This window comes from Chiloscyllium plagiosum, unplaced genomic scaffold, assembly GCF_037043375.1.
Source record: "Chiloscyllium plagiosum isolate Xiang-an unplaced genomic scaffold, Cpla_swu_hap1 HiC_scaffold_5, whole genome shotgun sequence".
In the NCBI taxonomy this organism is placed as follows: domain Eukaryota; kingdom Metazoa; phylum Chordata; class Chondrichthyes; order Orectolobiformes; family Hemiscylliidae; genus Chiloscyllium; species Chiloscyllium plagiosum.
The window spans coordinates 98201186-98225951 of record NW_028270143.1 but is presented as its reverse complement, the minus strand read 5'-3'; the positions used below and the strand labels follow the sequence as shown (position 1 = coordinate 98225951).

General features: G+C 39.0%; 1 protein-coding gene across 4 annotated transcripts in view; it reads left to right on the top strand.

Annotated features, from left to right (window-relative positions):
* cul2 (cullin 2) overlaps positions 1-23892 on the top strand; it is a 76462-nt gene extending 52570 nt beyond the window's left edge. For all 4 annotated transcript variants that reach the window (XM_087987525.1, XM_087987527.1, XM_087987526.1 and 1 more), the window contains 11 exons: positions 2492-2599; positions 4732-4791; positions 5977-6105; positions 6350-6436; positions 7427-7582; positions 11139-11216; positions 12062-12128; positions 14139-14341; positions 17301-17402; positions 21075-21191; positions 23196-23892. In XM_087987525.1, the coding sequence (XP_087843651.1) occupies positions 2492-2599; positions 4732-4791; positions 5977-6105; positions 6350-6436; positions 7427-7582; positions 11139-11216; positions 12062-12128; positions 14139-14341; positions 17301-17402; positions 21075-21191; positions 23196-23327 (1239 nt within the window). In that variant the 3' untranslated portion in view covers positions 23328-23892. The remainder of the gene's footprint in view (positions 1-2491; positions 2600-4731; positions 4792-5976; positions 6106-6349; positions 6437-7426; positions 7583-11138; positions 11217-12061; positions 12129-14138; positions 14342-17300; positions 17403-21074; positions 21192-23195) is intronic.
* The last annotated feature ends 874 nt before the right edge of the window (positions 23893-24766 follow it).

Here is a 24766-nt window from a genome sequence, read left to right as displayed (position 1 = left end):
TAAGACAGAGGAACATGCAATGGCGAAGGCTGGTGATACAGGTAATGATAACCAGAGTGTGACAGGAAGGAACAGTCAACAAACATAAGAGTGCACCAGCAACTAGTATAAGAGTAGGTTAAAAGACCAAATTTGAGACTGTTTATCTAAAAGATAGATGAATTGATGATGCAAATAGGAGTAAAGACTATGATGTGATGGTCATTACAGAGACATGTTTGCAAAGTGACCAAAGCTGGGAACTAAATGCAGTATTGGTGTACTTAAGTTTTCAGAATTATCGGAAGCAAGGAAATAGAGTAACCCTTAATAAAGGACGAGATCAGCACAGTAATGAGAAATGATCTTCGCTTGATAGATCAATTTGTCGTGACACTGATCTCAGTATTGGTCAAGTGAAGCTCATTGCAGTGGAACAGCTCCCTCTATTCTTTTTGCCACACATTCAATTCTCTAACCTTATTGACCTTACCCCAGTCTGCCTAAGGCTGAGGCAGGAATCCAGTGATTGTTATCAGGGTTTATCAGGGATTACCTCTTCTGTTTCTCCAATGGCATCATTAGTAGCGCAACATGTAAAATTCTCTGGTTTCCTGGATAAATAAATGGGAGGAAATTTGATGACCAAGAGTGTGAACATTATTTATGGTTGTGTCAGTTGGAGTTGTTGAAATATTTCTGTTACGACAAATGAAGCACAATTATCCTGAGAACTGACAAAGGAGGAGATAATGACATTTCAGCTGGATTATTTTTCTGAATACATTTTCTTTTGTAAAGGCAAACGTACAAGCATCATTTAAAGCTCCATTTGTAGCTTGTTGGCAGTGTAGGGAAAGCATTTAAGGATGTGTCCAGGTAAAGTAACAGGTTCACATTTGTTAAAGACTTCTGCCCTAGCTATTTTGGTGCAATTTCAGCAAGATTATATAGCTTTATTTAAAAGGGAGCAACCACGTGTTTTTGCTAAGGGAAAGTAGGAGAAAAAGAATGAGCAAAACTCAGACAGTTGTACACCAAAGTGAAGAATGAAACAAAATGGGGGAGAACAGGAGACAGTGAAATCTGAATAGAAAAATAAAAAAGAATTAGCCCATAAAGCATGACATTTGAAATGACTTAAGTAAGGAATTCCACTGGAGTTCAAAGGATCTAATCTTAAAACAAAGTACACTGTAAACCAGTTTGGTAAATGTGCAGTTCTAGTTCCTTTCATAGTGCTTTGATAAACTTTTCCCTTCTTGCTCTGAAGTGCTAAATCGTGCCGAATGCAGATAATTGGGTTTCAGAGCTTCATATCAATTGGCAAAATAGTTGATTTTCACCAGTGGACTCCATTGATTAGTGTTTGCAGCCTATTTGACAATATGGATTGACCCCGTGATTAGGAAGTAGATGGGGTGTTGGCTTTCATCGCAAGGTGAGTGGAGTATAAAAGTCAGCAAACTTTACTGCAGTTGGACAGAACTTTGATAAAACCACATTTGGAGTATTGTATACAGTTGTTGTCATCTTATTTCAAAAAACATTTCATTGAATTGGAAGCAGTTCAGAGAAGGTTCACTCAACTCCTGGATTGAAAGGCATATCCTATGAAAAATATTAATCCAATTGCGCCTTCCCCCATCAGAGTTTAGATGAATGAGAGGTGATCTTATATAAAAAAAAATGAAGTTCCTGAGGTGATGCGTTAGGTAGATATTGGGAGGATGGTTTCTTTTGTAGAGAAGACTAGAACTAGAGGAGATGGTTGAAGGATAAGAGGTCTCCCATTTAAGATAGCGATAAGAATTTTACTTTCCCTGAAAATCTTTTATCTGTGGAATTATCTTTCCCAGAAAGTAAAAGAAGCCATAAAATCATAGAGCCATATAGTACAGAAGAGACCTGGTGGCCCATCAAGTATGTCCTGCCAAAAAGATACTACTATCTACATTGGTCCCCCTTTCCCACACTAGGCCCATAGTCTTTAATGTTATGACACTGCAAACGCTCATCTAAGTACTTTTTAAAGTCAAGTCATTGAATACATTTGAGAATGAGTTGCACTGAACAAAAGAGATGAGGTTTTTGGGGAGCGGTCGGGAAAGTGGTTTTGAGATATGGTTAGATCCTGATTAGCCTACTCCTTCCCCAGAATCCTGGGTTCCCGATAGAGTCCAGCACATTGTGGCCTGATGACCATGTACTCATCCTTTTCAACAGACCAGTGCACAAGAATTGGCAGTGAGGATTCTGACTGACTTACTTGCTCCTTTCACCCCCCGCCAACTGAAAAGAAAAGTGGGATAACATCTAAAACTTAACTTCTTTTGTATTACTGATTGTGGTGTTATAGATTTATTATCTGAATCGGCCATTGATGGAAATAGCCTCAGTTTTATAAACCGAATTGCCCATCGTGTGTAATAATCCAGACCCCAGACCAATAGCTGTGCAGTTTTGATTTTAACTTTATTTCCTAGATTAAACTTATTCTCCTTTTGACCAGATGCCTACACAGTTTGTGGAATCTGTTCTTGAAGTTCACAGTAAGTTTCTTCAACTCATCAGTTCAGTCCTTAATGGTGATCAACACTTTATGAGTGCACTTGATAAGGTAAGTTACTTTAAATCAGAATTTTTTTTTTTTTGAAAGCTGGTATCTCTGCTTTGTTGTGTCTGTTAGCAGACCCAGTGTGAGTGATTTTACACTCCTGGTGGAAGATGAACAAACGTCTCTGATAGTTCAGAAAACTTGGAGAAATGTTTTAAAATATCTTTTTTTTTTCAAAGACAATCCTGAGTGGCATAGGGATTGAGTAATGTTAAATTTCTTCAGTTAAATAAGCCAGTTATCAATTGACAGTGTTTTGTGCAATGCAAAGTACCTAAATGAAGATAAGAATTGCTGACATTCTCACCTTGGTCTTTCAACGTGAAAGGCCTATTGAAATTGCATTGAAAACGAAGCAAGAATAAAGATTTTAAAAATACATTGTTCTTTTATGTGTAACATGTTTAACTTGTTCAGGGCTGACAGTTGTGTAATGGTAGGATAGTGCCCTCAGGTGGTAGAATTATAGAATAATTTTTGATTTTAAAATGTATGTGGTACTGGAACAGAAGCAGCTCACTTAACCCTCCAAGCCTGTTCCGTGATCCAGTGAGATCATGACCGATCTGTGGCCAGCTCCATAAACCTGCTTTGGCCCACATTCCTTCATATTTTTGTTGAACAAAAATTTATCTGTCAGACTAAAAACAAATGACTGTTTGTGGAAGAGTGTTCCAAACCTCTACTACCCTTTGTGTAAAAAGGTGTTTCCTAACATCTGAATGTCTGGCCCTAAACATCAGAAAATTTCCCCTAGTTCTAGAATGCCCTCCAGTGGAAATAGTTTATTGTCCTCTGCCCTGTTTCTTTCCTGTTAATATCTGGAAAACTTGAATCAGAACATCTCTTAATCCTCTTGAGAAAACAGGCATGATTTGTAACTTAGCCATACCTTGAGTCCAGGTATCATTCTTGTAAATCCATGCTGTACTTTATCCTTGCTAAGGTGTAGTGCCCAGATCTGCTCACCGTACTCCCAAGTGCAGCAGTTCAAGGGGACCGTTCAGCAAACCTTCTAAAAGGCAACTAGGAATGGACAATGAGTGCTGACTTAACACGAAAAAGCCACATCCCATGACTGACTGAAAAAAAACCACTTGGATTTCTGTTAGATCACAAAACAGTTATTAAGCTGTGAGAGTTTCTAAGTTTTCATGAGAATTTACAACCTGTACAATATTTTGAGAAAGTGAATTGTGTTGTTATCAAAGACTGTAATGATTTTCAGTTCTCCTATCCAGTGGATAGTACACTAAGTTGAAGGAAGTTCTGTTTAACTTAACTTTCTAATGCAGTGTATTTACATTCAGAATCTCTGAAGTGTACTGCACAAATATGAATTATTTTCATTTACATCCTTACGGTCTCAGAGTAAGCCATCCCATCTTATATCATTTAGCTCAAAGTCAAGTGTTAGTTTGTGGGTGGATGCAAGCTCACAGCACAATCTCAAGACTGACCTAACAATTTTAATGCTGTATTCTTACAACTGAAAATGAGATAGGACTTTTTCTCTCTTAGAATGAACTAGATTTGAGGTAATGAAAGAGAAGACCTTTGTCACTTCTGTACCTTATTTCCTGCTGAGGATGGTTGGTTTTCTTTCCTCTGAGTTTGGCAGAGCATGTGCCATAAGACATAGGAACAGCCCTTCCAGTCTTCCCCACTATTCATTGAGATTATGGCTGATATGATCATCCTAAACCATGCCTTTTCCCTAACCCATGATTCCTTTACTGTTTACAATCTATCTCAGCCTTGAATACATTTAATGGTCCAGCCTCTACAACTCCGAGGTAAAGAAATCCACAGATTCACTACCCTTTGAAAGATGAAATTCCTCCTCATCTCTGACTTAAATGGGCAACCACCTATTCTGAGTTTATGTCCTCAGGCTCTTGGTTCTTCCACAAGGGGAAATAATCTTTTCACATCTCCCTTGTCAAGTTCCCTGGTAATTTTGTATGTTTCAATAAAGTTGCCTCTCATTCTTGTAAACTCCAATGAGTTTTTCTGCACTGCTTCTGAAACTCAGTCAATATAATTGTGTACAATTGAGGAGAAGAACAATGATCAATTAGAGAGTTGCCAACTTGTTGAAATGCTGTTTGAGGAATTTGTTTTTTCTCTTGTAGGCCCTAACATCAGTAGTAAACTATAGAGAACCCAAATCTTCCTGCAAGGCTCCAGAGTTGGTGAGTATGGCAAACGTTAATGTCCACAATATTTTTTGTCCAATTCTCAACTGGCATTTTAGAAGTACAGGAACCAAGGTTCTGGATAAGTATTTGGAATGCTGACTTATCTTGCAATCAAACTTCACAAAACAAACCAAAGGCAAAATGCGAAAGATGCTGGAACCTGAACAGAAGTAGAAAGTACTGTAACACTCTGCAGGTCAGATAGATCGATGGAGAAAGTAGACTCGTTAATAATTCAACTTCTGTTTTTGTTTCTCCCAAAATGGGATGCAACATAGTTTATTCCGCAGTCCCCAAGATCAAGAGAGATGTCAATTATACCTGAACGCCCCTTGGGCCTCCTCACTGCTTTCATAATTCTGAAACACAATTTTAATACCACAGACCCCAGAAAGACACCACATTGAATCCTTAATGAATTGATCTCATCGAATTGTGAAATTTCATGGGCCAATAAGAGCCAATTCAGCCTGTTGTGTCACTGTTGGGCGAAAAGAGCTGTCCTCCCTAACAACACTTTGCATTTCTTCGTCTGTAGCCTTGTAGGCTATGGCACTTCAAGTTCATATCCAAGTACTCTTTAACTGTGATGAGGGTTTCTGCCTGGACTATCCTTTCAAATAGTTTCAGATCACTTTCTCCATCGAGTTGAAAAGATTTCTCCTCAATGTCCTTCTAACTCTTCTACATTTGCTTTAAATCTATGGCCCCATAATTACTGATCTCTCTACTAAGGAAAACTAATCCTTCCTATCCACACCATCTCAGTTGAGGCCACAGAAGGGATAGGATAATTAGACAATCACTTTTTAGTGAGATTTTCCGATTACTGCTTATTTCAGAGATGAAGATAGGATTGTACGTGGCTGTTATGTTGCTCATTTTACACCCTGGTTGTCAGTAACCATTAACATTCATTCAGTCTGTGGGCCCACATATGAATATATACTTTCACTGACTGACATCAGCCACAGAAACGGAAAATAAACCATTACTGTCAGAACAGAAGGGGAAAACATGGGGATGAGAGTGGAGTTTGTTTTTCTTTGCTTGAACCTCATGTGAAATCACTGGTGTGGATAGAACCAAATTAGTGTACAGAATATAATATTAGAAATGAAACTGGCGATGATTGATGTTAGAAAAATAACAGGTTTCTGAATATAACTTTGCTTACAGCTAGCTAAGTACTGTGACAATCTGTTAAAGAAATCTGCAAAAGGAATGACTGAAAATGAAGTTGAGGACAAACTGACCAGCTTCATCACAGTTTTCAAGTACATTGACGATAAGGATGTCTTTCAAAAGGTAAATAGCAGTTCTGTTTGATTACGGCAGGACTAGACAATATTTTGCATTCCTTCAACTTTAACTTATTTGATTACAGAGAAGTTAATATATTGAATAATTAGAAATTCATAGTTCATGATAGAGTCACATGATCAATATGTCTCCTAAGTATTTTCATCTAATTTCTCACTTACAATTTCTCAATTGTGTGTTCAGGTATCTCTGAATCCAAGTTTTCAATTTACCTTTTCTCCAACCTCAGTTCTATGCCAGAATGCTGGCGAAGAGATTGATACATGGTCTTTCTATGTCTATGGATTCTGAAGAAGCTATGATCAATAAGCTCAAGGTTTGTACTATGTCTTTAAAAATAAATTGAAGTATGTCTCAAATCCTGGTAGAGGTACTTTGGGGGCTGTTCATTTCTCCTTTTCAAATCTAGTTCTGCGAATGCAAAGGGCTTAGTATTCAGTAGCTAACTTAAAGCAAATAATGGTACTTTTTTTTAAAATGGAGTTTAACTTGACAGAGAGTTGTATGAAGAAAAATTATTTTGGGGCCTACTATAATGTTAATCATTAGCTTACCTTCTACAAGAGCTTATATCATAAATATTGACAAGGTATTGTCCCATCATTTAATTTAACTTTGGAGAGAAATGGTTCAGTGCAATAAAGTCTTGAATGCTTGTATTATTTCAAACTACAATCAAGGTGACTTTATGGGCCGTCTTTTTATTTCAGATGGCAGTGTTTTCCACTCTGTCGCCTGAAGAGTTGGCAGGGAACACGTCCCTGCCGATCACAGCAGCCCCATAACTGTTTTAGGAGGTGTTAACTGGCTGGAGACAGGAATTCGGCCCCTCACTTGACTGTAAGCTCTGTATTCTGAGCAGCAGTGGGCAGGGCTGGCATTACAAGCAGTCGCCAGATTGTAAGACCTGCAATCCTGCAGTAGATAGGCCCTGGTGGGCAGAGGGGTCTCACGGCAGAAAAGAGAGGTGAGGCCTGTGAGGGTTAAGGGATTTGCTGGAGCATCCTAGGATGGAGAGAGGATCCATGGGTGTCAGAACTTTGAAGAGGTGAGGCTTCTGATGTGGCAAGAGAGCTCTTGAGTTGAGTGAATGCTCCTCAGTCCACCACATGTCAAGTCACAACCTTTCTCTGAACTCCTGTCACTGGCCTCAAAGTTTTAATGCCTCAGTTAAGGGCCTTGCCTGCAAATCCACTGATAGAGGATTGTCTAATATGCCTTTATAACAATCTTTTAAAAGTATCTATATGACTGTAATAGCACACTGCTTTGAGGAAGTAACACCTCTTTTACTCTTTCTACGCAGCAAGCCTGTGGTTACGAATTCACGAGCAAGCTTCACAGGATGTACACTGATATGAATGTCAGTGCTGACCTAAACAACAAATTTACAGCCACTTTTTTAAGGCAACAGGACACTGTAATAGATCTTGGAATCAGTTTTCAGATCTATGTACTTCAGGTTGGTTCGATCACAGGTTAACTCAAATCAAGCACATTCACTCTCAATTTATCCTTTTCTGGTGATGTTTCTTGAATAGGGAAAACATATGAAACACTCTCAAATGTATCAGCCTAAAGAGGAGGGAAATAGAGTTTGGGTGTAAGTTTTCAAGGAACATAAAAACTGACTGTAAAAGCTTTTCAAAATATGTCAGTAGAAAATATTGAGCAAAGATAAATGTAAGTGTTTTGCAGTCAGAAGTGGGGTATTTATTACAGGGAAAAAATAAATGGCAGAATAATCAAATGTATATTTTGGTTCTACCTTCTCAAAAAGGGCACATAATTTCCAGAAGTATTAGCAAGCCAAGGGCCAAGAGAAGGGGGAGAACATTAATAAGAAATCAGGATTAGTTAAAAAAAAAGTAAGGTGCTCTTGAAAATAATGGGGTTGTAAATCCCCAGGATCTAGAGCAGTTCCTACAGATTGGAGGGTGGCAAATGTAGTCCCACTATTTAAAAAGGAGGAAGAGAAAAAATAATTACAGATCAGTTAGCCTAACATATATGATGGGCGAGAAAGCTCGAGTCTGTTCCAAAAAATGTGACAACAGAGTACTTGGAAAGTATTAATGGGATTGGGCAAAGTCGGCATGGCTTTATGAAAGTGAAATCATGCTGCACAAAAATGTCTGGGTGGGTTGGGCTTCGGTGGGTCGGTGTGGACTTGTTGGGCTGAAGGGCCTGTTTCCACACTGTAAGTAATCTAATCTAATCCAATCTAAAAAATCTAATGGATTTTACTTGAGGATGTAACGAGTGTAATAGATGAGGGAGAACCGGTGGATGTGGCATATATGGATTTCAAGAAGGTTTTTGATAAGGTCAGACATTAGAAGTTAGTGAGTAAAATTAGAGAACGTGTGATCTGGCATGAATTGTGAATTGGTTGAGACCAGAAGCAGAGAGTGAGAATAAATGTGTCTTTTCCCCAGTGACAGGCAATGACCAGTGATGTACTGCAGGGATCAATGCTTGAACCCTAGATATTCACAAATTATAAATGACTTGGATTAAGGAACCAAATCCCTAATTTCCTAGTTTTCTGGCAACATGAAAGCTAGGTGGGCATGTGTCTTCAAACTGGAGTAGACAAGTTGAGTGTGTGGGCAAACATATGGCAGATGCAGTATCATGTGGGTACATGTGTAGTTACACACTTTAGTGTGAAAGAACAGAAAGACATGGTATTGTTTAAATGCTGCTATATTGGGAAATGTAGACATACAAAGGGATCTGGAGTGTGTCCTTGTCTTCCAATGAAAGTAAAGGGGCAGGTGCAGCAAGCAGTTAGGTAGGCAAGTAGAATGCTGGCCTTCATTGCAAAAGGATTTGAGTTCAGAAATAGGGATGTCTGGCTAAGTTATATAGGGCTTTGTTGTGACTACACTTGGAGTATTGCATGCAGTTTTGGTCTCCCTACCTAAGACAAGATATATGTGTCATCAAGGAAGTGCAGCCAAGTTTCACCAGGGGATGGCAGGATTCTCATATGAGGAGAGATTCATTTTACTGGGATTCATTGACTGGAATTTTTATAAAATTGAAAAATGAGACGATTGAAAAGTACAAAATTCTAACTGGGCTAAATAGACTTAGATGCAGGGAGGGTGGTTTCCCTGGTTAGGGCCTTGAGAACAATGGGTCACTGTCTCAGAGAATTAGAGAAGGCCATTTGAGATGAGATGAGGAAACATTTCTTCACTCAGGATGGTCATCGGGTGAAATTTGATACCACAGACGTGATGGAAGCCAGACCACTGAGGGTATTCTAGAAAGAGACTGATACTTTTTTTCAGATATTAAAGGCAACAAGAGGTATGGAGAGAAAGTAGGAATATAGCATAGGGATATTAAGGTCGAGGATCAGCCATGATCATATTGAATGGCCTACTCCTGCTGCTTGTTTCGATGTGTTTTTGAAGCATGATTTCCCACGGCAAGTTTCAATAAATTTTCACTGTGCAGTATCTAAAATCTTGGAGAGTTCAAATGTATAGTAACCAGGCATTACTGTAATTGTAATGCGAAGGTGAGAAATGTGGTGACATGGCATACTAGTTTTTGAAAGCTTTTTGAAATGTCTCTTCTGTTAAATACATGATTATTTGGAGAGTTAATTTGCTAAGTTTGTCCAAGTTTCTTTGTTTGTAAAGTGACAGAATCAGGATTGTTGGTTTGAATTGATTATGTCAGTACAAGTAAGATATTGACCTTTTGTTGTCTGTAGAGTTTTGTTGCACTTGAATGTATTCACTTGGAGCTGGCATGGTGTTGATTTAATTCAAATGGATAACTTTCAGTTTTTATAAATTTGTTCCAATACTTGCAATAATACCCTCAACTTCTTTGAACCTCCCATCGTGGACATGTTAATGCACATGAATCACTGTTTGATCGAGCAGGACGTCCATTGGACATGTGGGTGCTCCTCAAAGAGGCATTAAATCCTGATTGTCCAACTCATGGTATCGAAATTTCCACACTCCGAATAAACTTAACCAAAGACCAAAATTGTTTCTTGATTAGGGAGATGTGTAGTCATCAATTAGCAGATAATGCATTTTGTCAAAGGTGAACAAAAGCAAAAATATTGCCACTTTTTCTGAAGTGCCAAAAAATAAGGACTAATATACTGAGGGTATTCTTGCATTGTTAATGTGGCTACAACTTTAAGGGAGATGTTCCGAATTATCTTTGAATATTTAAAAGATACATTTTCTTTGAATAGGTACTCTGCATCTGAACATTAGTTATTTAACTTCCTTCATACTTGTCTAAAAGGTTGTTTGGATGTGTTACTATGAGACATGTTTTGAGGTATTCCACCTTAATAAAATACTGTATAAATATATCATTTTTCTTAGGACAAGCTGTTTTCCAGCTGTACATGTAATTATAAAGGCAGCAGACCATATGATTCCGAATGTATAAAATGTCGAAAAACCTTCTGCATTTTGTACTAAAGACAATTCAATTCTGTAAGACTATGATATAGTGCTAGGAGAACTGAGAGAAAAGCCGAGAGCACTTAGGTTTATCTTTTTAAAAGGTGGTATTTTACAGGATGTCTCAGGTGTATGTAGAATACAAAATTTTTTTTAAGAGAAAAAGCTGAAAATTAATTGAAATTCATCTTTGACTGTAGAATAAGGGGCAAAGATTTAAAATGTTGAAAAGCACAATTAGTTTGGTGCCATAAGTTGTCTTTTACGCACAAATAAACTTCTGAATTGGATAAAAGAAAGTCGTTTGAAATAACTGTGATGGGAGCTGAGATGTGATAGCAAGTTGGGTGACTTACGATTAAGATGGCTTTCTTCTTACCTATATACAGGATGAATTCAATGTCTCCTCTTTGAAAAAAATGATCTTTAATATGAGATAATATTGTCACCTGTTTTAAGTACATTTTTACTCGAAATTTAAAATATTCTGAAAATTAACTCTAAATTATAACATTTACTTGCTGATTTTGATGGTGCAACCTTATTTTGTGCTTTTAATTATTTTAGGCTGGTGCATGGCCGCTGACTCAAGCACCTTCATCTACATTTGCCATTCCTCAAGAATTGGAAAAGAGTGTGCAGATGGTAGGTTAGTAGGTGGCGCAGACTTTGAAATTTAAGGATGGAGTTAAATTGGCACATTGTCTATGCCACACGAATCTCCTGTGCAATTGCTTGTGCAGTTTAAAGTCTATAATCATTTTAAAAGTCTGTAATTATTTTGAAGGCTATAATTGTTTTAAAGTCTATAATCATTTTAAAGTATGAAATAATTTGAAGTTTGCTAAGCTGACATTAAAGCCACTACTAAATAAGTCACAGGTGAGCCGAGTTTTATGAAAATAAACTTGGTGGGTTTCTGCAGGACAGCTTGAACATTGACCATGTTACAGCTCTTGTCTATCAGAGGTGGATGGCGTACATATTGAGGCAATGTCGCTGGCTAAACAATTAGCACTGATTTGCTTAATTTTGCTGTATTCAATACAGGAGGAAGGCAGAAAGTAAGCAACTTCAGCCAGTTAGCCTAACATCTGTCATCAGGAAACTGCTGGAATTATTAAAGACGCTATAGCACTGCAGTTAGAAAATCTTGATGTAATTAGGCACAGTGATTTTGTGAAACGAAAATTGTTTTTAACTAATTTATTACTGTTTTTTGAGGAAGTAAAAAGCAAAAAAGTCAAAATATGTCAGACATTAGTAGGGCAAGTTTTTGACCTGTATTCACCTTAATGTTGCAGAACTTGATTTCAAAACAGAAGGGATAGGCTTTCCTTCCCCACTTGAAAATATATTTCTTCTGGGTTTTTTATTTAAATTAATAGTCATCTTCAAGTTTTCATCAACATCAGTACAGAGTTTTCTAAAAATGTAATCAAAGCAAAATTTTAGAATATTGTCTGATGTAATCATATTTTCTATTGCAGTTTGAAGTGTTTTACAACCAGCACTTCAGTGGTAGGAAACTTACTTGGCTGCACTATCTATGTACAGGTAAGGTCACAAATCAGAATACATCAGTATCTTCATAAACATGTCTCCCTCCACAGATCCTGCCAGATTTGCTGAGTTTCTCTAGCATTTTATGCTGTTGTTTTTTAATAAACCTCTCCCTGTTCTCCTCTCATCAGAAAAGAAGATATTTATGAATGTCTCAGGACTTCTGTTTTACAGTTTATAGACGTGTCCTTTTCATTCTAATATATTTGCATTGACCACAATTGAAGCAGACTTTGCACATTTGTATCCCTTTGCTATTTGTGTACAAGTTACTCATCAGTTATAGGAGGGCATTTGATTTTTTGGCATTAGAAGAGTTAAAGAGAATTTTGGGAAGCTATATTTCATACAAAGTTGCAATTCAATTCTCACTTTTTCCCAATATATCTTCTTTTTTTCCTTATTAATTGCAAACATATTCAGTGGTGAGTCTTGTCCTTATACTCATTGAGGTTTTATGTATAAAACCTAAAAACAAAATGTTGGAGAGGCCTGGAAATCTAAAAGGAAGACAGAAGTTAGTAATTGTTGCTGCTGTATAAAGCAGAAACTTACCGAAATACGCAGCAGTTGATGGCATCATCTGTGGAAAGAGAAACGGAAACAATGTCTCATTGAAAGACCATCAACCTGAAATATTGACTCAGTTTCTCTCCAGAGATGCTTCCTGACCTGCTGGTTATTTCTAAAATTTTCTGTTCTTGTTGAAAAATGTCCAAAGTTGAAAAACTCCTTCCTACGTTATGATTTGGAGGAAAAGGATATTCCTGGTCATTGTCTTAACTGTGCATGAGGATGTGAGGTTTTAACAAATTAATTTCCAGTTTAAGTCACCCAGTTCCCATCATGTTCTTCAACATGTCCCATAACTAAAGGCATGTTGGACATTTGTAATGTCAGAAACAATATCTTTTTCCTGTTAATTCTCGACTTTCCAAATTTCTAATAATTATTAGAAAAGACCACAAGTCTCAGGTTGTGTCTATGAGACTGTATGAAGAACTGGTCCAGTCCAGTTGTGTTCACCATGGGCAGAGTGGGAAATAATAAAATTTAGATTGGCTACTGGACATGTACATTAGAGAAAAGAGAGCCTCAGGGACAATCTTATTGGTTTGTTGGGCTGTAGATAAAATTGGCAAATGATAGGTTTTAATAATCTCTTTTCAACAAGTGGATGAGTCACCAATCTATGAGGAATGGTGAACTGACTTTTTTTTTAAAAAGGTGTTGCACAAACTGGTAAAAATCAAATACAGGCCTTATCGCAGGAATGCCTGGAATGGTCTTTCGTGTGGTACTGTGAGACATGAACTAATCATTTTAGAAACAGTTAAATGTTGAGGTTGGTAAAAACAAGGACTGCGGATGCTGGAAACCAGATTCTAGATTAGAGTGGTGCTGGAAAAGCACAGCAGTTCAGGCAGCATCGAAGAGCAGGAAAATTGACATTTTGGGCAAAAGCCCTTCATCAGGAATAGAGGCAGAGAGCCTGAAGGGTACCTCCACCTGCAGGCACTCTGCCTCTATTCCTAATGAAGGGCTTTTGTCCGAAACGTCGATTTCCTGCTCCTCAGATGCTGCCTGAACTGCTGTGCTTTTCCAGCACCACTCTAATCTAGAAAATGTTGAGGTTGGGCAATCAGTCATTTCTCTGGATGGATCAGATAAATGGGTCGATTGGGCTCCCTCATCTGTTTGTAATTTTTAAAGAAGGTGAACGTATGGAATTGCCTCATGGTCACTCTATTGGGTTGTTACATTTGGCCTATTCGAAAATGAATTGGAGATACTTGGCAGGAAGAACTAAATATCTGGTTTCTTCTTTGCTGTTTAGTTTGATTACAGTGAACACTTCACAGCTTTATGTTTTAATTTGACTATCCAGAAGGCTTTGAAATGTATTTTAGGACAACTGTTTCTCAGAATATGAAAACTTTTGGAACTAATTTTGCATCTATTTGTTTTCTCTTATGTGGTTTTTGTTCTTTTGTCTGGAAAAAGGTGAAGTAAAAATGAACTACTTATCCAAGCCTTATGTAGCTATGGTTACCACATACCAAATGGCTGTGCTGCTGGCATTTAACAACAGTGAAATAGTCACTTACAAGGAGCTACAAGACAGCACACAAATGAATGAAAAAGAACTTACCAAAACCATTAAATCCTTACTTGATGTAAAAATGATCAACCATGATTCAAACAAGGCAAGTATGTTGATGAAATGGTGATAACACCTAAATTCGATACAGTTTATTATTCTTTCTTGTTTAAATACTGATTTGAAGGAATTAATGTATAACTACTTGTTTTGATGGGTTTGAAATGCTGGAAATACTTAGTAGTCTGTGCAACATTTAATTTTTGGCATAGTTGTTCACTTTCTAAATCAATTTAGAGAAAGGCTCAGATTAATGGAAATAAATGCTTTATACAGTTGGAAGGAATATTTCAGCTTCTTGCGATGGATAAAGCACAGATGAGGAAGGTCTTAAGTTTGATATGGCGTGGTACTGAGTCAACTGATTCTTACGAGGTTATGTTGGGAAAACATCCCGTTTCCTCAGTCCCTCAGGACGAGGGCAATGTATCCAAGGTTTCCGTTCAGTGAGCCTCCGGTGATGCACTGTTAGTGACCCACTTTCTATTGATGTATTTAGGTATACTTGAGTTGGTGATGTCATTTCCTGTAGTTATGCTATTTCCTGTTCTTTTTCTCAAAGGGTGGTAAATGGCGCCCAAGTCAATGTGTTTATTGATAGAGTTCCAGTTGGAATGTCATGCTTCTAGGAATTCTCGTGCATGTCTTTGTTTGGCTTGTCCTAGGATGGATATGTTGTCCCAGTTGAAGTGGTGTCCTTCCTCATCCGTATGTGAGGATACTAATGAGAGAGGGCCATGTCTTTTTGTGGCTAGTTGGTGTTCATGTATCCTGGTAACTAGTTTTCTGCTGTTTGTTACTTCAACAAGCCACCACAGCAGCACAGAGGAACTACGAAGAGCAGAGGAAAATTACCTATACCGTGTATTCAAAAAGAACGGATATCCAATGAATACAATCCACCGATTTCTCAGCAACAAACCCAACCAAGCAGACAAGACGCGCCCAGAAACTCTAGCCACACACTCCAAATCAAAGACATCTTGGAAATGACTGCCAGACTACTCAGACCTCTTGACATCATGGTAGTCCACAAACCCACCAACACACTAAAACAGCAGCTAATGAACTTGAAAGACCCTATACAGAACAACAAGCAAAACTAATGTCATTTATAAAATATCTTCCAAGAACTGTAACAAACACTATCTTGGACAACAGGCAGAAAACTAGCCGCCAGGTTACATGAACATCAACTAGCCACAAAAAGACATGACCCACTCTCTCTAGTATCCTTACATACAGATGAGGAAGGACACCACATCGACTGGGATAACACATCCATCCTAGGACAAGCCAAACAGAGACATGCACATAAATTCCTCAAAGCATGGCATCCCAACTGGAACTCCATCAACAAACACATTGACTTGGACCCCACTTACCATCCTCTGAGAAAAAGAACAGGAAATGACATCACCAAACCAAGGAAACCTAAGCACATCAATAGAAAGCGGGTCACTAACACCAGTGCTTCACTGGACGTTCACTGATGATGTTACCTAGTATGGTGACAAAACATCTGAAAATAAACCTTCTAGCTCCGCGAGCAAACTTACATCCAGAACTTCAACCTGAGGTACAAATCTTATCAAAACTCGCAAACTTAGGTAAGCCACCAGGACAACAGATTATTTTCTAGTAACTCTGAAAAATGGAATGGCCAAGTATTATTTAAATGATGATAGATTGGAAACTGTTGATATATAAAGGAACCTGGGTGCTCTTGTATGTTGGTCACTGAAAGCAAGCATGGAGATGCAGCAGACAGTTAGATGGCAAGCAGTACATTGGCCTTCATTGCACGAGGGTTTGAATACAAGAGCAAAGTAGCTATACGAGGCTTTGCCTAAGGTTCAGCAGCCTGATTCCTGATATGGAAGGTTTCTCATACAAGGAGGGATTGGGTTGACTGAGTTCACTGAGTTTAGAAAAACGAGGAGGGGAATCTTATTTAAATATTCAATTCTGATCGAGTTAGACAGACTCGATCCAGGGAGAATCCAAAGCAAGTAGTCATGGTCTCAGAATTTAGAGTAGGCCATTTTGGACAGAGATGAGAAAGGATGAAGAAACCTGTGGAATTCTCCACCACAGAAGACTCTGAAGGTCAAGTCGCTGAATACTGGGAGAGAGCAGGAGTATGACATTAAGATGGAGGATCAGCCCACGATCATGTTGAATGACTGCGTAGGCACAATGGGCAGGAGTAGGCCATTTGGCCCCACTTCCTATGTTTCAAGAACAAGTAAGAGGAAATGTTTAATTTTTTTTAGATTAGATTAGATTCCCCACAGTGTGGAAACAGGCCCTTCAGCCCAACCAGTCCACACTGACCCTCCAAAGAGTCACCCACCCAGACCCAATTCCCTCTGACTAATGCACCTAACACTATGGACGATTTAGCATGGCCAATCCACCTGACCTGCACATCTTTGGACTGTGGGAGGAAACCGGAGCAGCCGGAGGAAACCCACGCAGACACAGGGAGAACGTACAAACTCCACACAGACGGTCACTCAAGCCTGGAATCGAACCTGGGACCCTGGTGCTGTGATGCAGCAGTGCTAACCACTGAGCCACCATGCCGCCCCGATTAGATTAGATTCCCTACAGTGTGGAAACAGGCCCTTCGGCCCAACCAGTCCATACTGACCCTCCGAAGAGTAGCCCACCCAGACCCATTTCCCTCGGACTAATGCACTTAGTACTATGGGCAGTTTAGCATGGCCAATTTACCTGACCTGCACATCTTTGTGACTGTGGGAGGAAACCAGAGCACCCAGAGGAAACCCACGCAGACGCGGGGGGAATATGCAAACTCCACACAGACAGTCGCCCAAGGCTGGAAGCGAACCTGGGACTCTGGTGCTGTGAGGCAGCAGTGCTAACCACTGAGCCACCGTGTTGTCCTAACTATTGCAAATAAGGATAAAAAGACATAGTGCGCAGGTTGTCCATTGCTTTATAAAGTCATAATTGTGCTTGTGTTTTCCTCACTGCAGGAAGATGTTGACTTGGATTCAGTTTTCTCTTTAAATATGGGTTTCAGCAGTAAAAGAACAAAATTTAAAATTACAACTTCCATGCAGAAAGATACACCGCAGGTAAGCAGTTTATTTTATTGGATGATCATCTTTATAAAAGAAGTTATTATCTGCTTTGAACAAATTATGAAAAAATACAATGTTACATCGTCACTTTAATTATATTTAATCTTAAAGGTTATTTCAAAGTGTAGTATAACACAATATGCCATTCAGCCTCTCATGCCTATGCTAAATGGTTAGCTATGTAATAAAATTATTTTCTTCCAAGTATGTATTTCGTTACTTTCTCAAAAGTTGCTATGAACCTGCTTCCACTAAACTTCCATGCTTTCTAACCACATCAGAACAACCTGCTGCGTAAAATTAGAATGTTTCTTTGCTAGACTTAAATCTTAAATATGTGCCCTCTGATTGTTGCCTTCTCTGCCACTGGAAACAGTTTTTCCTAATTCACTCACTCAAAACTGTAGGAATTATGAGGGAAAAATGAGAAGGTGACCTAAATTGAATAATAGCTGTGGCCAGTAACTTATGAGTTTGAGCATAATTTATTTATTTTAATATTCTTTGTGTGAATAAAACTGACAATTTCATATAATTTATTTTCGAAAGCCTCTCAACTTATCCTACCACATTCAAAGTTTTTGTATGTACATCTCTGTTCCTCAACCTTTAAAACCTTACCATTTATTTAATAGTACCTTTCCACAATCTTTCCACCAAAATCATAGATTAATTCAGCACACAAGACTGTGCCAACAGGCCTGCATTAATCCCACTTTCCAGCATTTAGCCCATAGCCTGGAGTGTTCAGACTTTTCAAGTGTTCATCCATGTACTTTTTAAAGGTTAAGGTTTCCTGCCTCTCCTGCCCTCCCATCAATGATTCCAGGTTTCCAACATCCTCTGGGTGAAAAAGAATTTCCTCGCATCCCCTTCAAACCTCCTGCCCTTCAACTTAAAATTATGCCCCCTTGTTATTAAGTTGATTTAGTATGATTTATTTTTGTCGCATGTACTGAGATACAGTGAAAAATGTTGTTTTGCCTATTAACCAGACAAATGATACCTGGCATAAGTACATTGTGGTAATAGAACAGAATACAAAATATAGTGTTACAGCTGTAGAGAAAGTTCAACATTAATATATGAGAGGTCCATTCTTAAGCCTGATAACATCTGGGTAGAAGCTGTTCTTGAATCTGTTGCTACATGTTTTCAAACATTTGTATCTTCTGATAGAAGAGGGTGTAATCACAGAATCATAGAATCCCTACCCCGTGTGGACGCAGGCCATTGAGTCCACACCAGCCCTCCAAAAAGCAGCCCACCCAGACCCAGCCCCTGCCCTATCCTTGTAACCCCATTTCTCGTGGCTAATCCACTTAGCCTGCTCATCTTTGAACTGTGTGAGGAAACTGGAGCACGCAAAGGAAACCTGCACAGAATGTGCAAAGTCCACACACCCAGTTGTCTGAGGGTGAAATCAAACCAAGGTCCCTGGCACTATGAGGCAGCGGTGCTAGCCAGTGTGCCACCCTGTGGGAGAGAGTAGAACCAGGGTGGGAGGGCTCTTTGATGATGTTGGCTGCTTTCCCGAGGCAGCAGGAAGTGTGAGCGGTGGTCAGTGGAAGGAAGGCTAGTTTGGGTGATGGACTGGGCTGTGTTTACAACTCTGTAATTTCTTGTGGTCTTGGGCAGAGCAGTTGCTATACCAAGCTGTGGTGCATCTGGACACTCTATGGTGCATCTATAAAAATTGGTAAGAGTTAGTGTTGAATTTCCTTAGCCTTCTGGGGGCTTACAGATGTTGGTGTGCTTTCTTCACTGTGGCTGGACCAGGATAGATTGTTGGTGATATTTACTCTTCAACCACCTCCACCTCAGCATCGTTGATACAGACAGGGGCTTGATTGTGGTACAGCAATCGCAGTTCTTTCAGTTTTCACCTGTAAACTCTTCCTCATCACAGCCTCCTTTCCCATCTGTTTTGCTGTGTTACGTTCTGTCCCTGCTTGAGATAATTTCTAATAGTTGAGGTCCAAGAACTGATCCCTGCAGCACTCCACTCATATACCATCCAGATAAGGACCCATTTATCTCAACCCTCTACTTTCTGTCAGTCAGCAAATTCTTTGTCCAAGCCAATACTCTACCCCTTACCCCCTATCCTTCTGGATCAGTTGGTTACGCAGCACCTTGTCAAATGCCTTCTGTCCAGATACACCCTACCCACTGGATCCCCATTATGCACCTTGCTGGTTACATCCTCAAAGAACTCCAGCACATTTGCCCAGCCTGTTTTGGCCTTCGTGAAACCATACTAACACTGGTGAATTTAGCTTTGTTTTTCTAAGTATTCAGTTATCTCCTCCTTTATGATTGACTCCCAAAACTTTTCCCACTACAGAAGTCAAACTAACTTGTCTGTAGTTTCCCATTTTGGCCTATCTCCTTTTTTACATGAGATTGTCACATTGCATATTTCCAATCCACAGAGGCCTGTTTGTTGGATCCTCAGTTAGTGAGAATGGGCATCTCCAGAAACATGCATAGGCTGCAAAAGCTCAGGAAATAAACAGAAAACACAGAGAAGGTTGCTGGCTTCATTACTTTGCAGTGAAGTGGCATTCAATATAAACTCAGCCTGATATATCTAATTTAACTGATGAGCACATAACATTATTATGAATTCATTTTGTTAACCGCAAAACTTGTGATGAAAAATCTGGACATTATGGACCAGTTTTATGTACTGAGAACAGGCAGTATTTGGCACTGAATAGTGATCAGAGGCAGAAAAGTATTCACTTATTCTCTAATTGTTATGTATAGAGGTTAAAAAAAATCTGGTCAATTGAGCTAAAGTAAAAGACACATGTTAGATCTCAGTTGAAGTATGGTGTACAGTTCTGGGTGCGACATTAGAGGTAAGAAGTGAATACATTGGAGAGACAGTGCAGAAGTGATTTACAAGAATGGTTCCAGGGATGAGGAACTTCAGGTTATGAGGATAGATTGAAGAAGCTGAGATGGTTCTTTTTGGAAAGTTGGCTAAGAGTAGATCTGATAGAGGTTTTCAAAATCTTGAACAGGCTGGATAGAGAAGAGTGAGAGCAAGTGTTCCTGCTTCGAAAAGAACAAAAAGCAGAGAGCATAGATTTAAAATACCTCGGTGCTGGCAGTTGGGGCTAGATTGGGTTGGGCTATCTGGTCGGCATGGACTGGTTGGACCGAAGGGCCTGTTTCCATGCTGTACATCTCTATGACTCTGATTCAAAGTGAAATGCAAAAGGAACAAGGGTGAAGTGAAGACTTTTCTTCCACCAGGCAATGGTTAGGATATGGAATGTAGTGTCTTCGTAGTGTAGTGGAACAGATTCAGTTCAGGCATTCAAGACAACATTGGATGATTATTTGGATGAAAATAATATGCAAGGGTATGAGAAAAAAGTGGGAGGTTGGTACTCGCTAATGACACATGTTTAAAGAACCAAGCAGGCTCAATGGCCTCCTTCTGAGCGATAATAAATCTGTGATTCTATTTACAAAATATAAGTTACTTTTAGTTGCTTTTTTGATTTTGATTTGATGACGAGATTAAGAAATGCATTATTTTAAAATTAATCATTTATACCTGTTAAATGCATAGTGAAAGTACTAAACTCATCACAGAGATCTGATGAAGCAGTCATGTTAAGTTTCTCGTTCTTGCTTTATCGCTTTCAGGAGATGGAACAAACTAGAAGTGCAGTCGATGAGGACAGGAAAATGTATCTGCAGGCTGCTATAGTCCGCATCATGAAAGCACGCAAAGTGCTGCGACACAATGCACTTATTCAAGAGGTAATGTTTCTTTTTGCGTAACCAAAATGTTAGCAAAAATTTGTTCAATGCATAAAACAAATTGAAGATATTTGATCTCTAAGTGGAAATGTGTTGTTGCTCAGGGCCATATAAATGGATAAGAACAGTGTCTTTCACTTCTGGCACCCAGATTTAAATGTAGACCGACCTAATGGGGTGGAAGTCTCCTCTTTCTCTGCCAGCTCTTAAAAGTTGATGTCAAATTAATTTAAGCAGATCCATATGTGTTCCAGGTAAGTGCACAGCTTGAAAGTAGTTGATGCATTTGGAATCAAAGCATATTTGTGAGACTGAATAAAGTCACTTAAATCTTTATCTAAACTGCTATAAATCCACCAAGCAGTGCTTAAGAACTGGCTGAAAAAGTAGGACAAGTGTTCCATTCCAGGGCGCTGACATTCTATACCTTGTGTTAATAAATTGACATGCCCACCCAAAAACATTTTCAACAGAAACCCTGTAATACTCCAGTACTCCTGGCAGGTAAGCAGAAAGCAAATCCATGTAGTTTCTGATTAGCTGTGATGGATAGATTCTGACGAATGATGATCATCAATTCTGACCCTTGTGCCATCAATTTGTGTTTTTCAACTCGTAAAATATAGTATTCCTCCCAAGATAATCACTAGTTACTTGATTTTAATTCCTGGTGCATTCTCTGCATAATAGATGCACAGTTACACACTTCATGAAGAGTCCAGCCTAATTTTCATAGAGATAGTAATTTTGTTCACCATGTGTTTTTCACTAATGTTCATGTTCTTCCTGGAAGGAAACTAATTGTGAATTAGTTACACACTCTGTTCACAATTTCCTTCTGTATATATTCTTTTGATGCCAAATATCTGGGAAGTAAGACCAATTTTAACCCTTATTAGTGACACGCTTAACTTGTGTTGGGGAGGTGTGCAATACCGCTGCAGTTAACTCATTAGTTTTTGTTTTCCTAAGGTTAGCAAGCCCCTGGCAACAAATGTTGGGCCGTGGGCCCGATCGTCCAACTGAGACTGATAATTACAGTCACACACATGTTTCCTCTCATTCCAAGTCACATTGTGTTGATCATGTAAATAGCTAAAACCCTGATTTAGCAAAGTTTTTAAAACAAAACTAGTGCCATAATCTCTTTACTGTTTGTGGGATCATGCATTGTACATGTTGGCTGCTATAATTCACAACGTTAAAACAGAAACCACACTACAAAATAAAAACTAAAAGAACTGCAGATACTGTAAAACAAAAATAGAAGTGGCTGGAAAAGCTCAGCAGGTCGAGCAAAATCTGTGAGGAGAAATCAGAGTTAATGTTTCGGATCCAGTGACCCTTCCTCAGAATCTACAAAATAATATCTTTGGTTATGAAGCACTTTGGGATGTCCTGAGGTTGAGATTAGATTTTAGATTAGATTCCCTACCGTGTGGAAACTGGCCCTTTGGCCCAACAAGTCCACACTGACCCTCCGAAGAGCAATCCATCCAACCATTCCCCTACATTTACCCTTGACTAATCCACCTAACACTATGGGCAATTTAGCGTGGCCAATTCACCTAACCTGCACACCTTTGGGCTGTGGGAGGAAACCGGAGCACCCAGAGGAAACCCATGCAGACACGGGGAGAATGTGCAAACTCTACACAGACAGTTGCCCGAGGTGGGAATTGAACCCAGGTCCCTGGCGTTGTGAGGCAGCAGTGATCATGAAAGGCACAAGATAAAATTCAATATTTTTCCTTCAGAAATTAATCTCTAGAGGGATAAATCTAAAGCAAAGGTAAAAATGAGAAGATAATAGAAACAGTCAGCCAGTCAGTGTAAAAACAGAAATGAAGATCACCATTTTAATGCAAAAAAACTTTTTTACTCAGAAATTAATTGACTTATTGTTCATAGTCAGCATTTTCTTCTCAAATTTTCCTCTCTGCTATCTCTTCAGAGGGATTATTTTTCATAAAGACTTCCTAACATTTGTTCTCTTCTTAACAGGTAATCAGCCAATCAAGAGCAAGGTTCAACCCTAGTATCAGCATGATCAAGAAGTGCATTGAAGTCCTCATTGACAAACAATATATTGAGCGTAGCCAGACCTCAGCAGACGAGTACAGTTATGTAGCATGATACAAGCTGTTGGTGTTTGGCTTTGTCCGAGTATGGGTGCAGACACCTGCTGTGTCACTGATGTATACCTGTGAGATGAAGCAGAGCTGTGCCTCCACCAGGTTCTTCAGTCCATTACCTGGCAGCCCTTTCTCTGCTGTTTACAGTGCCACATTGCAAGTGTCAATGCCTATAGATATCCCAACTTGTCACCGTGACATTGCTGTAAGGGGGAGTGCTTTGGTGCCATGTTTATCTCACAGGTGCAGTTGATATATTTTAAACATAATTTAAAACTAAACACTGTAACATGGCGATAAAATAATTGTGTTTACACTGTAAAGTTTTCATCCAGGACTGCAGATAACAAATATGGCACGTGTTCCTTCACAAAATAAAGCCTGTATACTACCTGAGGTAGGTTTCAGTGAACTAGACCATTACATCAGTGTTCTGTGCAGATTGCCCAGATGAACCGATCTATGTGTATCAAAAATGCAGTTTTCCTGAACTGTCTCTGCAGGAACATCATGAGGAATGTCTATACCAGTTTGCACTTCCATTAAAGGGATTTTTTTCAGATTGATTTCTTTCAGTGTTTCTCGTGTGCATTGATGATTGTCATAAGCCCTCCAAAGCCTTAATTATTCAGCCTGAGTGCTGCAGGGTGTTTTTTTGGGCAGGTAATTGCCTTTTTGTCTGGCGAAGATGTCTTTCATAATATTTTCATAGTCTTGGCCCGGATCAACTCCATGTGCAACAAAGCGAATCTATTAAATGCATTTTAAAAATTATATGAAGCAATTGATGCTGGAGAATCCATGGCTCATAGCAGCCAGGACAAAGAGGAGGTTGTCTCTGCTGCTACCAGTCTCGATCAACCTTTCCCTCTCCCACTCCCTTCCAGTGGGGAAAGTGATTGGTCCCACCAGCCATCCCCATTGGATATTACAATTGAGACTAAAGAACTAATTGAGCTGGGTAGCCATCACTATGCAATTTCACACTTACTGAACTGTTATATGTAAAGATCCACAAAAATGATCCCATTACAACAATTCTGATCTATCATATTTAACCACACCAAACATCTAAAATAAAATCTGTCCAGTAAACATATCTAATTAACTTACAGATACCTATTGTTAACATCCAACAAAAGATGAATCTGCCACTTGCTAAATCAGGAACTTTGCATGAATTTTTTTTAATTGAACTTATTTGATTGAATGAGGTCAGATGACTAGTTTGTAAATTGACTGGTGTCTTTGAGGTTTTCCGGACTTCAACCCTGCATGGTACTGACTGAGTTTTTCTTAAAAGAGAATTGGCTATCTTTTATTACCAATAGTGTCCGCAATCTCTTTAAAACTTTTTTTAAACTGTTTGGTGTGCCCTTTGTATTACCAGGAGCCAAGTGCAGCTGGAATAGTGAGGAATAAAACTGTTTTATTACAGTT